This window comes from Belonocnema kinseyi, chromosome 2 (genome assembly GCF_010883055.1).
Source record: "Belonocnema kinseyi isolate 2016_QV_RU_SX_M_011 chromosome 2, B_treatae_v1, whole genome shotgun sequence".
NCBI lineage: Eukaryota > Metazoa > Arthropoda > Insecta > Hymenoptera > Cynipidae > Belonocnema > Belonocnema kinseyi.
The window spans coordinates 178375264-178390354 of record NC_046658.1 but is presented as its reverse complement, the minus strand read 5'-3'; the positions used below and the strand labels follow the sequence as shown (position 1 = coordinate 178390354).

General features: G+C 28.6%; 1 protein-coding gene across 3 annotated transcripts in view; it reads right to left on the bottom strand.

The window, feature by feature from the left end:
- LOC117167712 (forkhead box protein P1) overlaps positions 1-15091 on the bottom strand; it is a 421480-nt gene that overhangs the window by 50601 nt on the left and 355788 nt on the right. For all 3 annotated transcript variants that reach the window (XM_033352848.1, XM_033352850.1, XM_033352851.1), the window contains 3 exons: positions 8356-8704; positions 4926-5101; positions 2814-2876 (listed from right to left, as the gene is read on the bottom strand). In XM_033352848.1, the coding sequence (XP_033208739.1) occupies positions 2814-2876; positions 4926-5101; positions 8356-8704 (588 nt within the window). The remainder of the gene's footprint in view (positions 1-2813; positions 2877-4925; positions 5102-8355; positions 8705-15091) is intronic.

The following is a 15091-nucleotide window of genomic DNA, read 5'->3' as shown; positions in this document are numbered from 1 at the left end:
TTCTGAGGTCGGATTCGGATTCAGCGCAGCAAGAACCTTCGGGTATACTAGGTCTGGTCTCTGGTTCCGGACCTTTGTCAAATTTTGTCGGCCTGTGTTATTGAGAATTTCGAACAAAAAATTTAGAAGCTTTTTAAGAGTTTCGAAAGGTTTGAAGGAAATAAAGAAGATGCTTAAAACTCCTGATAAGAATGCAAATGATTTTTTATATTAAGAAATTAATTTTTAATGAAAATTTAAGAAGACTTAGAAATATTTATAAAAATTTAGAAAACATTCAGACGATTTTGAGAAAAAATTCAAAAAAATTATGGGAAAAATTCGAATCATTTAAAAAGCCATAAGAATTTTTAAAAAGAATTTCAAACATAATTAGCAATTTTAAAAGACCCAAACAAAAATCAAAACGAAATGACTATTTTTTTAAATTTCCAATTAGAGTTTTGTAGTTTTTCAAGAATTTTGAAAGGTTTAAAAAAAATAGAAAAACAAAACTGTTTATTAATTTTTTATTTTAAAAAGTCAATTTTTAAAGAAAATTCAAAAGGAATTTAAAAAGTTTCTAAAGATTTCTAAAAATTTCTAAAAAGTCTAGAAGTTTAAAGAGCAGTTACTTTAGTTTTTGAAGATGTTTTACAAATTTTAGGAATAACTTGAAGTATTTTAAAAGATACTTAAAAATTTGTATCTTTTGGTAGATATTTCTTCTTTTTTTGTTAAAAATAAAATATTTTTTCGTTGAAATATCATAATTTAAAGTTGTTGTCAAAAATTTATCGTTTCTGGATAAAAATTCATATCTTCATTTAAGAATGCAGCTATTTGGTTAGCTCTTAACTTATTTTGTTAAAAATTAATCTTTTCTAGTTGAAAATTCATTTCCTTGGTTAAAAGTTGAAACTAATTAGTTAAAAATTAATTTTTGTTGTTGAAGATTTATCATAGTAGTTCAAAATTCATCTCCTTTGTAGAAAATTATTCTTCTTGTTTGAAATTGATATCTTAGATTCAATAAATGAAACTGTGATGTAGAAAATTCGCCTATTTTGGTAAAAATTGAATCTTTTTGGTTAAAAATACAATTAGTTAAAAATGAATCTTATTTTGTTGAGAATTTAACTATTTTGATGAACTTTTTGGCCGAAAATTAACTTTGTTGGTAAAAGTTTGATTTGACATAACTGAAACCTTCAAATATATTGTTGATCTTCATCCCCGGGAGAAGAAATAATCAGATGGGAAGTAGAAAAGTGAGAGGAAATTAGGGGAGAAGGAGGGAAAAGGAATAGGAGGGGGAAGTGTTGGTAGTGAGGAAACGAGAAGGCGAGTGAGAGGAGAGGCAATAGAAGAAGTAATGGGAAATGAGGGGAGGGGAATTAAGGAAAGTGAGAGGAAACTATGTGAGAGGAAGTATGGGCATTTAGGGGAATTGAGAAAAGGGGGAGTAAGGGGGATGAAGGGAAATGAAGGAAGGAAATGTTGGGAAAGCCAGGTGAGGGGTAGTAGGGGAAGTGAGGGAAAGTATGGGCAGTTGTGGAAATTGAGAGGAGGGGAAGTAAGAAAAGTAAGCAAAAGGGGCAGTAGAGCAAATAAAAAGGGGAAGGTAGTGGACGTGAGGAGACCGAAACTAGGGAAAATTAATATGAATGAGGGTTAATAGGATTGGGAAAGTAAGGAAAGTGAGGGGAATAGAGAAATGAAAAAGTGCGGGGATTAAGGGGAAATAAAGACAGGAGATAGGGGAAGTGATAAGAAAAAAAGGAGAGTAGGGAAAATGAGGGGAAACAAGGAGAGGGGGAGAAGTGAGTGAGAGAGGGGAAGTGAGCGGAGGGGTTGTCAGGTAAATAACTGGAGGGAAAATATGAGAAACTAATGGTAAATGAGGGGAGTATAAGAAGACAAAGTGAGGGAAATTAGGGAGAGTAAGTGAGGGGTAGTAGGCAAAATGATTGGAAATAAGAGTAGGCATTGAGTGAAGTGAAGGGTAGACAAGTAGGGTATTGAGGGTGAGTAGGGTAGTGAAGATTAGTAGGTAGTGAGTGTGGGTAGGGCAGTGGGGTAAGCAAAAAGGGGAAATTGACGACTAGGGAAGGAAAGTAGGGGAAAGGGAGTGTTATCTGGGAAATTGAGGAGAAAGGGAAGTAAAGGAGGATGTTTGGGAAGGAGGGGAAACAAATATTGAAGTGAGGAGAGGGAAGAGTAGAGTGAGTAGGAAAACTTGGGATCTCAAGATTTCTATAAAAAAAATCGTTCTTTAGAGCTAGCGCAACATTTTTGTAGTTGTTTACCTACCTAAAGAAGAATTCATTTATTGTTCAAATAATTGGTTGATCAAATTAATGAATAAGATTCTATTTAAAGTTGATTCTGAATACTAAAATGCCAGGAATTGAAGTGCTAAAACTTTCATGGGAAATATCAATCAACTTGGATCGCTGAGTATTCTGTAACTCTGGCCATTCGATTTGATTCTCAAATTAACAATTGCTCGGCTTTCTTAAATAATGGTTCAATTAATTTCTTTGCGCCGCTCCCTAAATATTTTTCCTCTCCCTTCTCTGCTCTCTACAGTCTAGAGAAAGAGGTCTCGTTATGATCGTGCCTTTTATAATTAGAATTACTGATTGGTTGGGGGACGCGAGGACTGTTGTCAAGGGTAAATGTTGAATCTAAAGAAAGCCGAGTGTTTCAAGTCTTATAAAAGTTTCGTTTTATAAAATGAGTCGTGAAATTTATAAAAACGTTAAAATTAGCTCAGGCAGGAGTACAGAATTGGTAGCTATTGCCGAACTAACTTTTCATTTTCTACTTACGTTTTTGAGGGATGAAAAGTAGCCGAAACGCTCTTGGTTTGACACATGCTCGGCTGAAGAGTCCTGTGAAAAATATCAAGATATTCCAAAATTTCAGAAGTAATCAGAGTGTCTACGCGACAGATAATTTAAAATTTCCGATGATTTATCGGATTTCTCCAGGTAAATTTTTTATTTTACCGGTCTAAAAATTATACATTTTTTTTTAATTTCCATGTCCTAACTCAAAAATGTAATCCTTTCAAAAATGCTCTGTTCTAAATCATAATTGCAGTTTTAATGTTTTTATTTTAAAAAGAAAACACTTTTTGAAAAGTAACAAAACCTGCCATTTTTTAAAAACATTTTTGAGTTTTTTATTAACCGAAGAAATGCGAGGGGGAAACAACAACTATAAATTCGGTTTATCAGAGGTGGAGAACTTCGGATTACAAATTGAGTACTTTGGATTACAAGATTCTCTAGGATTAAAAATTAATTACTCCTAATTCATTGGATTAATCCAGATTATAAGTGTATTGTATATGGATTACACAGGATTACAATTGCATTACATAGGATTAAAAATGGAGTACACGCTGATCTTTTGAATTACTTCAGATTACAAGTACAGTACAGAGAAAATTAAGTGGATTACAGGTAGATTTTTTAGGATTACAAGCGGATTACCTAAGATCACAAGTGGATTGTCTAGGATTATCTGTGGATTACTGCGGATAATAATCAATTAAAAGTGGATTATTTTGGAAAAGTGTGTAACAACAAGATCAAAAACTGGACCGCGCAGGTTTACAAGTAGATTATAAGTGGATTACCTGGGATTAAAATTGGATTACAAGAGTATTGTCTATGATTTCCTAGGATTATAATTGGATTATCCGGATTACTCCGCCTTACAAGTGATTTAATTCAGATCTCAATTACATTACCAAGGATTACAAGTGGATTACAAGAGACGGGCTATCATTTAATTTTTAAAAAAACTTCCTTGTCATTTACCGGTTTTCCCCCGAATTGCAAAAATTTTGTACGGTCAATAAAATTTTTAAAATCGAACTCTATTCTAAAGTTACATTATTTTCATTTAAAATAGTTTAGAAATCCTTGAAAAGCCTTAAAATTTTATTTCAAAATCTTAAGATATTTAGAAGTTGTTTTAAATGTTTTCAAATTCAAAACTATTTTGAAATTTCTTTAAAACTTCTAAATATCTTTGGAAATCAATTGGATTTTCTATACCATTTTTAGAAAATACTGGAAATTTACAAAAATATTTTTTTAAATTTGGATTCATTAATAACAACTGAACACATCTAATTTAAAACAAAATCTGGATTTTTTGCAGATTTAAAAGAAAAAATGTAGAAGTTTTTTAAAAATTGTAAAAGACTTCAAAACAATAAAAAAAAGTTTCTTAAGAGTCATAGGATTGATTTTCTAGAAACTGTAGGAGAAATTCCATTTATTTTATTTTTCTTTTTCATTAAAATTTTTATTTTAGAAGTTATGAAAAAATGCACTCACTTCGTTTAAATTACTAGCAAAAAGAAATGACTATCTGTTAAAAATTAATTGTTTCTATAAATAAAATTCAAAATTAATCAATTTCACTTAAAAATTAAACATTTTTTAAATAGAACAATTAAAATATTAATGTTAAAAGTCAAAAATATCTTTCAAATTCTAACGATTCGAAGGTTTCTTTGTCAAATAATTTAGATTAAAATTATTTACTTTCAAATATTTCGCTCCAATTTACTCATATTAAATAAACAGTCAAATATTGCCAAATATTAAATAATTAGTCTTTTTCTTAATTAAATTTTTTTAATTGAATAGGTTTAAAATTGAATATTTGTAACCGGAACCATATTTTTAATTTAACAAATCCTTATATTACGAATATATTAATATAAATATTTTTCAAAAATGTTGAAATCGAACTTCGACAGAATTTTCTTTCAAAAATTGTTAAAATTCCTCTTCAAGAAATAAATTCACTGGATTACTTGGATTACTCCGGATTACTATTTCGAGTAAATTATTACTATTTTCGAAAAAATGTGACGAAGTTGGTCTTCAATACCAGATTAGACAAAATAATAATGTTACCTGATGATGTTGCTGTTGCTGGAGGTAAAGTGTGTGTTGTTGCATAAATGACTGCAATTGTGTGGGACTAAGAATGTGTTGTTGAAGGAGCTGTTGCATTTGATGCAGACCACTCGCAGGATTCAACATCATCTGCGAAGATGTTTGCGAGGGTAGTGGTCCCCCCAGCTGGCCTCCTAAAGTTATTCAATTTAAAAGAATTTATTTGAATTGATTTTTTTTTAAACAATGAATTAAATAAAGTATGAGTGAATTCAGAAGAATTAAATCTGAAATGTATTTAAGAAAATTCAAGGGAATACAAAAGAATGGGATAAAATGTCTGAGAATTCAAGGTAGAATTAAACAAAATTCAAGAGAATTTAAAAGAATTCAGGGTAAATTAAAAAAAAGTCGATGAAATTCATAGGAATTCAAGACAAATTAAATATAATTCAAGTGAATGGACGAGAAAGGTTTAGATTAAATTTTTTAAAATAAATTCTGATAAATAGAAGTTAATAAATTATTACTAATTGAAAATCTATTCCAAATTCAAAAGAATTTGATGAATTCCTTAAGAAATCAAGGTGAGTGAATTTAGAAGAATTCAAGTAAATTCATAAGAAATACAGGAGACCTGAAAATAATTTAAGAGAATTCCAAAGAATTCAAAATTATTCAGGATAAATTAATAAGAATTTAGGATGAAATCCAAATAAATGAAAATAATGGCTTTATATTTTTAGGATCTAAAATACTTCCTTGATTTCAGTTAAAATGTAGTTATTTTAGAAAAATACCATTCAACAAATTTACAAAAAATGCAAATTTTTTTTATCATGTTGGTTAAAATGAGAGCGTAGGGAATTCAAGGTAAATTCAAAAGAATTGAGGTGAATTAAACAAAATAAAAAAGAATAAAATAAAATTCTAGTATATTCAGAAGGATTGAAGGAAAAATCAGAAGAAATTGATCAAATTCATACAAAATTCGAATGAATTGAAAACAATTCGATTTTTTTTAATTCATTCAATTTAACAATTTTTGAATAGATTTAGACAAAATTAAAATAAATTGATCAAATGCGTGAAAATTCAAATTGAATTTCAAAGACTTAAATGTGCATCAAAATAAATAAAATATTATTTAATGGAATTTAAGATAAATTCAAGAGATTTTGAATAAAATTGCAAAAACTGAAGACAAGCTCAAAGAATTTAAAAGATTTCAGGATAACTTTGTACACATTTAGGGTGAATTCCAAATAAATTAAAAAAACAATAAGTGAAATTTGGGTGGACTTTGAAGAATCCATCGGAGTTCAAGAGAATTTGATCAAATTAATAATTAAATTAATTAATTAAACTGAATTGAGATAAATCGTAGTAATAAAGCATCCGATGAAATTTTTAGGAATTTAAAAAAATACAAGGCGAATTGAAAGCATCTGAAAAATTAAGAATTATTATTTTTAGTAATTATTATTTAATGTTTAAAAAATGGATTGAATTGAATTTAAATTAAATTTGCAAAAATGCAAAGGAATTAAAAAGAATTTCGATGAATTGAACACAAAATAAACAAATTAATTCAATTATTATAAAGAATTAATACTCATGCTATTACTAATTAAATAATAATTAAATAATAATCAAAGAGTTTAAAAAAATGGAAGTCAATTTAGATAAATTTAATCGAAATGAGAAAAAGTTGATGAAATTTCTAAAAAATACAAGGTGAATTCAAAGCATCTCACAGAAAAAATTAAGCATAAAAAAATTAAAATTCATTTATTTCTTTTTTAAATACTTAAATTAAAATTTTCAATAGAAATGATTTATTATTTAATTAAAATAAAATGAAAAATTGAAACAATAATTGAATCTGATAAAATGCATGAGAATTAAAAAAAATACAAGCTGAATTGAAAGCATCTCACCTAAAAAACTAGTAATATTAAAAATAGTAATATTAAAAAATTCATTGGATTAATTAAATTTGAAATAAATTTGAAATAAATTTGCAAAAATTCAAGGGAATTCAAAAGAAGTTGATGAAATGCCTAATAATACAAGTTGAATATAAAATAATTTATAGTGAATTAAAAAAAAACAGATAAATGGGAGTAAGTAGAATTAGTAAATAAGAATCAGGTAAAATCAATAAGAAATAAAAAAAAACTCCGTCACATTGTGTGAAATAGAAGTGAAAAGAATTCAGTTTGAATTTAACAGAATTTACATGAATTGAATCAGTTAAAAAAATTTTTTAATAAAACAATTAATGAATTAAGAAAACTGGCATCGAATTTAAAGAAATTTAAAAGAAATGACCAATATTCTATAAAATACATAAAAATACCAGGTGAACTAAAAGCAGCTCACAAAAAAATGTATAAAATAAAAATAAAGAATTACTAATAATAATAATCTATTATTTTAAAAAATTGTTGAATTAATTAAATCTTAATTATATAAATTTGTAAAAATTCAATGGAATTTAAAATAATTTGATGGGAAAATTCAATGGAATTTAAAATAATTTGATGTAATACTTCACAATACAAGGGGAGTTTAAAATACTTCAGGTTAAGTACAAAAATCAGATAAATTGGATTGAATAGAATTTGTAAATAAGAATCAGATGATATTCATGAGAACTAAAAAAACAGAATTTTCATCGAATTAAGTAAAATGGGCGTGAAACGAATTCAGGTTGAATACAAAAGAATTCAGATGAGATGCACCAGTTGAAAAAAAAATTCTAGGAAAAAAATTAATTATTAAAAAAATGCGAATGACTTTAGAGAACTTTAAAGGAAATGAGAAAAATCCAATAAAATGCATAAAAATACAAGGTAAATTGAAAGCATATAAAAAAAATAACAATAAATAATTAATAATAATTGATTATTAAAAAATTTGATTGAATGAATCAAATTAAAATTTTTTTAAATACGGATAAATGTGAGTGAATAGAATTTGTAAATAAGAAACTGATCTTATTCATAAAAATAAAATAATAAAATTACATGAAATTGACTAAAATGGGAGTGAAAATAATTTCGGGTGAATTCAACAGAATTTAGGTGAATGTGAAAAATTCCATGAAATTGATTAAAAGGCAAGGTGAATTAAAAGCATCTCACAAAAAATTAATAAATTAATAATAATTTAATATTAAAAAAATTAATTGCATTAAATGAGTTTGAATTATATATTTTTTTAATTTAGAGAATTCAAAAAAATTCAAAGAGAATGAAAAAGTCTTCATATTGAATTAAAGGTAATTACAAATTAAAGAATGCTCCATTGAATTCAGTGGTTTCCAAGGGTTCTCTGCTTTAATATATTGAAGAAAGTGACTTTTTAATAAAATAAAGTGACTAATTATTGATTTGGGAATAAAAAAGTGAGTGAGAAAGAGGTTTAAAAAATGAATATTGACCTGGAGGCGGACCCTGAGTGGGATTTGGAGGTGAGCCTCTCTGCGGGGCAGGTGGACTTTGGTGCGGACTTGGTTGGAGACCTGGCGCCCCCGAACTGGGTTGTTGCGACTGTTGCGTGATGATTGGTTGCTTTTGCTGGGTCATGGGTGCTGATGTCAGTGCGTGCCCAGCGGGACTGAGCTTTCCATTGCTTTGGTACTCGATCGTGAGTTCTTGTTGATCACCACTATCGGGCCCACTCGGCCCTCTTTCTCTACTTCGCGGCGGCGGCCTTTCCTTTTCTCTTGCTCCTTCTCTCTCCCTCTCTCGAGACTGCTGCTGTTTTAGGGCTGCGAATAGTGAGCTCGCCTGCAATTCCAGACAATTCCAAAATTAACTTTTTTCTCAAAATTACAAGAATTCGAAAACTGCTAGCTTCGCAACAAGTTTAAGGTTAAAAAAAAACAAAGTCGCGACGACGACCGTTTATTTTTCCAAACCCTGGAAAACAATCAATTGTTATCACTTGAGTGAATGTAGTAGTTTTTTGTGTTTTTCTATCTCTTTATGTTTAGAAAACATCCACAATGTGTTGACATTGAGAGAAAAATAAATATTGATCGTGAAAATACAAAAGGAGAAATGTACGCTGTTTTTGCTTGAAAGGAGGACTCTTATATTTGATAAAGGATAGAACAGTGTGGGGTTAGTTACTTTTTTGAGTAACTAGTTACAGTTGCTTTATAAAGTAATTTCAAGTAACCTAAAAAGTAACTTTTTGCACTTTCTCAATTTTAAAGTTTGAAAATCAACATAATGATCTAATAACTATAAATAACTTACTAAATAACTACTGAAATAACTAATAAAAATAAGTAAAAATCGAAATAACTGATGATTAAATAATAATTGACAACAAATTAATTAATAACAACTAATTCATAAAAAATTAATTTTAAAAATAACAGGCAATAGTTAAAGTAGGATTTTTTAGCCACTTTCTTTCACCAAACAGTTATATTTTTTCCCTAAAAAATATGCATTTTTTTACTGAAAAAAGTAAATTTTTAATCCAAGAGAACAAATTTTCAACAAAATGGTTGAATTTTCATACCGAAAATACTAGTTTAAGAAAAAGTTAATTTTTAACCAAATAGTTAATTTTCTCCCATTTTCAAACCAAAAAGAAGAATTTTCTACTGTAGAGTTAAATTGAAAAAAAAATTATTTTTTGACAAAGTCTGAACATTCAATAAAAATACTTAAATATTTAACAGAATACATGAATTTCAAACCAAATGGTTGAATTTCCATACCAAAAATATTAACTTTTTAACAAAAAGTTTACTTTCAACGAAACAGTTGAATTTCCTATCATTTTTAAACTAAACAGACGAATTTTCTACTTAAAAAAACTTAAATTTTCAACAAAAAGTTAATTTTCCGCTAACTTTGGATTTAAAGAGTCTTGAGAGGGGAATAATTCCACAAAATTAAACAAAAAAAATAATCAATAAAAATAAGAAATTGAAATCGATTTAATTTTCTATAAAATTTCGAGATTTAAAAAATTTAGTTTTTTGAAAATCGAAGGTTACAAACAAAAAAGATTCAACTTCAACCAAAAGCAGTTCCATTTTTAACCCACTAGTTTGATTTTAAAACTAAAAACATTTTTTTTATAAGATAATTCAATTTTTACATAAAAAATAAATTTTCAACCCAAAATATAATTTTCAAGCCAGAATAATGATTTTGCAAATTAAAAAGGATAACTTTTCCATCACAAGATATTAATTTTCAATCAAAAAGGACGAATTTTCCTGGCAAAAAGACGAATGCTTAGCAAAATTGGTCAATTTTCGATAAAAAATAAAAAAATTTTCACAAATAAGTTGAATTTTTAACACAATGTTCACTATCGACAAACGAAAATGAATTTCCTGCTATAAAGGATGATTTTTTATCCATACAACCGATTTTTCTAACAAAATGTTTAAATTTTCAATAAAAAAATATGATTTGAAAAAAAATTAAATTAAAAAAAATCGTTAAATTTTTAAGCCGAAAAATAAATTTTTTAAAAAAAATTTGAATTATAAACCTTCAAATGTAAATATTCAACAAGAAAGATCATTTTCGAACCCATAAAGATGAATTTTCAATCATATATTTTGACTTTCAGCAAAAAGCGAAATTTTTTAACAGAAACTTGAATTTTTAACAAAAAGGCTCATTTTCGACTAAAAAAATATGACTTCTACCATAAAGGATGAATTTTTTTTCCAAGTAGACGATTTTTGTAACAAAATATTAAAATTTTGAACAAAAAATAGTTTAATTTTTTTATTGGGTTCTATTCATTCCGGTCATTTTCCGGTAAGCGAAAAAATGAGAAAAAGGTGGAAGTTTCTTAAAAAAATAGAAAGAAGGTATTTTCTACCATTAGAAAATCTGCTGTTGAAATTAAAACTTACCACACTATTGTATAAGCTATAAAGTTTTTTATTGGAAATTAAACAAAGTTCTCGTTCAACGTAAAATTCTTCATAACTTTCCGGAGTTTATCCGATCTTAAAAAATATCCATGAATTTTCCAGTGTGTACGGTCAGTGGCCACTAGGGTGGCCCAAAAAATTTTTGTTGTCTCACCTCCTATTACGCATATCTGATGTAAAAATAATTGTTCAATTTCTTATCAATTAAAAAAAAAATGTTTGACCCGTAGCCCAAAGCCTTAACACACTAATAAGTGTTAATTATTTTTTGTATGATGGTAGGCATCACTGAAAATAATTTTACCATAATTTTATTCAGAATGATGCCCATAAAAGTGAAAAACTACCCTATATAAGTCATAGCTGATGCAAGAATATACAAGTTTTAAATTGATAAAAAATTTCTAAATTAATTTTGCAACAAGCGAAAGAAAATAGGGGGCGAGACAGCAAAAACAAAGATATTTTGGTTAATACTTGCGAGTTGGAATTCAGATCCTGGCTGACTTACAAGGAGAGGTCTCGAGATGTGCGTCGCCGATTCGAATAGGCTTTGCATGGTAAAATGTTCATGACAATCAAAGGCGTAAATACTCGCACCTCGATATTTCAGAAACTAAGGCACATTGGATCGAAACAAATACGCACCTTATTTACTTTGATGCACTTTCACATTGTAGAGCCCCAGTCGAATCAGCGAAACACATCTCCCGATCTCTTCTTATTAGATTAAATTAGATTATATGTATTTAAATTAGAATTATTGTAAAGTGAAGTGATTTTCCCAACTCAAACGTCTTCTGGCGATGTAGAAAGTGACGCGACGAGTCGAGCGACGCATAACTAACTACATATGCATCGGGATAGATCGTTCCGAGAACGATAGTAGTCATAGCTTTCGGAATCTACACCTGGACTAAGTTTACAAAACTTTTGGAACATTTTTTTCTATAAGAAAAGTGACATTTGCGAATTTACTCGTGGGGTGGAACTCGGATTCCGGTTGACTTACAAGGAGAGGTCGCGAGATGTGCGTCGCCGATTCGAATGTGACTTCACAGAGTTACATGAAAATTGAAAGCGTAAATACTCGAACCTCGATATTTGGAAACTACGGCCCATTAGATCCAAGAAAATACGAACCTAATGGATTTTAATCTAGTCGTTCGCTGTAAATCCCAAGTCGAATCTGCGATGTACATCTCCCGATCTCTCCTTGTTAGATTAAATTAGATTATATGTATTAAAATTTGAGTTATTGTAAAGTGAAGTGATTTTCCCAATTCGAACGTCTTCTGGCGTTGTAGAAAATGACGCGACGAGTCGAGCGACGCATAACTATATATGCATCGGGATAGATCGTTCCGAGAACGAGAGTAGTTATAGCTTTCGGAATCTACACCTGGATTAAGTTTACAAAACTATCGAAATATTTTTTTCTATATCAAAAGTGACGTTTGCGAATTTATTTTCGGGGTGGAACTCGGATTATGGTTGACTTACAAGGAGAGGTCCCGAGATGTGCGTCGCCGATTCGAATGCGACTTCACAGGGTTACATGAAAATCGAAAGCGTAACTACTTGAACCTCGATATTTTGGAAACTTAGGCCCATTAGATCAAAAAAAGACACACCTAATGGATTTTAATCTAATCGCTCCTTGTAACGCCCCAGTTAAATCGGCGACGCACATCTCGCGATCGCTCCTTGTTGGATTAAATTACAATTATAATTAAAGTAAATTATTAAAATCTCGACTGGACTACTTAAATATCGGTTTATGGACTAATGTTGAATTAAAATTTGAAATAGAATAGATATATTTGACTGGTGAAGTATAAGTTCTATAGTGAATGTTGAAAGTATAAAAAATGAAAGTTTCGTCTACGATGAAGAGCGGATGAATAAAGTTACTTAAAGAGATAAAGAGAGAGCGAGAGAGAGAGAGAGAGAGAGAGCGCGCGAGAGAGATGATTTTGGAAGGATATTAGCGGTATAAATGGAGAGGCGCGTTAAAGTTACGCCTAAAAGTTCTGTTGTATTTCGAACAATATTGATCTTATCTAATGGTATTCGAGTGCGATAGCACGGTTCTTCTCTATTCCAACCTTGGCAGATTCGGGCTGTAATTCTGTTGTCTGAATGACGTCGACTCGTCTCTCCGACTGTTTACACGGCGGGATTTGTTTTATTAAGTTCTATCATCAACCAGATTGTAGAGTACTGTATAAGCGAAACTGAACTGAACTGAATATAAACCCACCCTTCGTTTCTTCCTTTCTTGACTCTTTCAACCACCCACCCTTGCCTGAAGGAAGCCCACGTCAAATGAGTTTTGCGAAACGATACGTAGTAAACCAGATTCATGGAGACCTACCTACTACCTACTCGTACTCCTTTCCAAAAAAAGGTTCTATCTACATTTTTAGTGAAAATTAGTTTTTCACGTCGTCGGAATCGCAATGAAATTACTAATTCATAAGTGCAAATGGCCATTAGGAACTTTTATTTAATTCAGGGACAATTTAATATAAATTATCCTATCTACAGAGATTTCTTTTAGAAATCTGGATAAATACTGTTGAAGAAATAGTATATATACATTCTTCACAAAAAATTAGTTTTTATATCGTTTGATTCTTAATGCAGAAAGGAACTCATCTGTAGAGATAGTAATTAGAAATTCTAATTAAATTGAAAGATAATTTGCCCCAAAAGATTTTTTCAATTGTATATTTAATACTTCAAGTAAAAACGTTGTGAAAATAATAAAATAATTAAATTTTCAACATTAAGAAAAACATATTTTCAACGAAACAGTTAAACTTTTAATCAAAAATATAATAATTTAATTTTCAGTTAAAAAGTGGATGTTTAAAAAAACATAAATTTTCAACAAAGTAGTTCAATTTTCAACCAAAAGGATAATTTTTAATTAAAGTTTTGCATCTTAAAAAAATGGACTTTTAAAGAAAAATTTCCACCTTAACCAAGTAAATGAATTAAAAAAAAATTAATTTTTAAAGGAGAATCTTACAGTTAATATTTCAATCAGAGAAGATTTTTATTTTTAATCTCAAACAGCCTAATTCAAACGGAACAGGCAAATATTTAAATTTTTAATAAAAAGATATATAATTTATATAAAAGGAGACGAATTTTCAAACCAAAAGGCCGACTTAAAAAAATGTTTAGTTGACAACATAAACAAAATTTCAACCAAATTCTTGAATTTTTTAACTAAAAATAAGAATTTTATGTGAAACAGTTAAATTTTCAAATTATAAAAAATAAATTTTTAACAAAATAGTTTATTTTCAACCAAATAACTAAAGGCGTCTACAAAAATAGTTTTTATGTAGATATTTCCAACAAAAAGTAACTTAATTGAAAACTAAAATAGTTTAACTGAATAAAAAAAAAGATTTTTTAACTAAATAGACGAATCCAGAACTAAAAAAATTAATTTTGGTCCGAAATGGATGAATTTTCAACCAAGATGAGTTATTTTCTACCAAAAAATTAATTTTTAACCCGAAATGACTTTAACAAATTTATTGAATGTTAAAAAAATTACATTTTTGAACAAATAATAACATTTTAACTGACAATGATAAATTTTTATTTAAAAATATCTATTATTAAACAAAACTGCAATAGTTATATTTGCAGTCAAAAGAATTAATTTTGAAGAAAAAAATTTTTTTTAACAAAAAAGTTAACTGTTCAATCGGAAACAGAAATCTTCAACAAAAAATTAATTTTTAATAAAGCAGTAAAACTTCTAACCAGTTGAATCAAGAAAGCTGAATTACCAAAAAAATAGCTAAAACCTCAACCGAGAGATTAGTTTAAGAGTTGAATTTTCTACCAAAATCTTTGAATTCTTAAGTACGATTTTTTTAAGTAAAAAGAATGTATACAAATAAATAGTTTATAGACTAGAGAATAGTATTTTTAATAAAGAGTAAAGTACATTTTAAATATTTCTTACAAGTTATGTTAGAAAACTGTACATTTTGCTTAGAAAATAAATTAGTTTGGATATCCTGGGTATATCTTACAGGACTGGAATTTGGATACTCCAGGGATATCCTAGGGATATCTTATAAGGCGGAAATCTGGATATCTCAGGTGTATCCTACAATGCGGAAATGTGGATATTCTAGGGATATCTTACAAGACGGAAATTTAGATATCCAAGGTATATACTACAGAACGTAATTTTGGATATCACATGTAGATCCTATAATAAAGA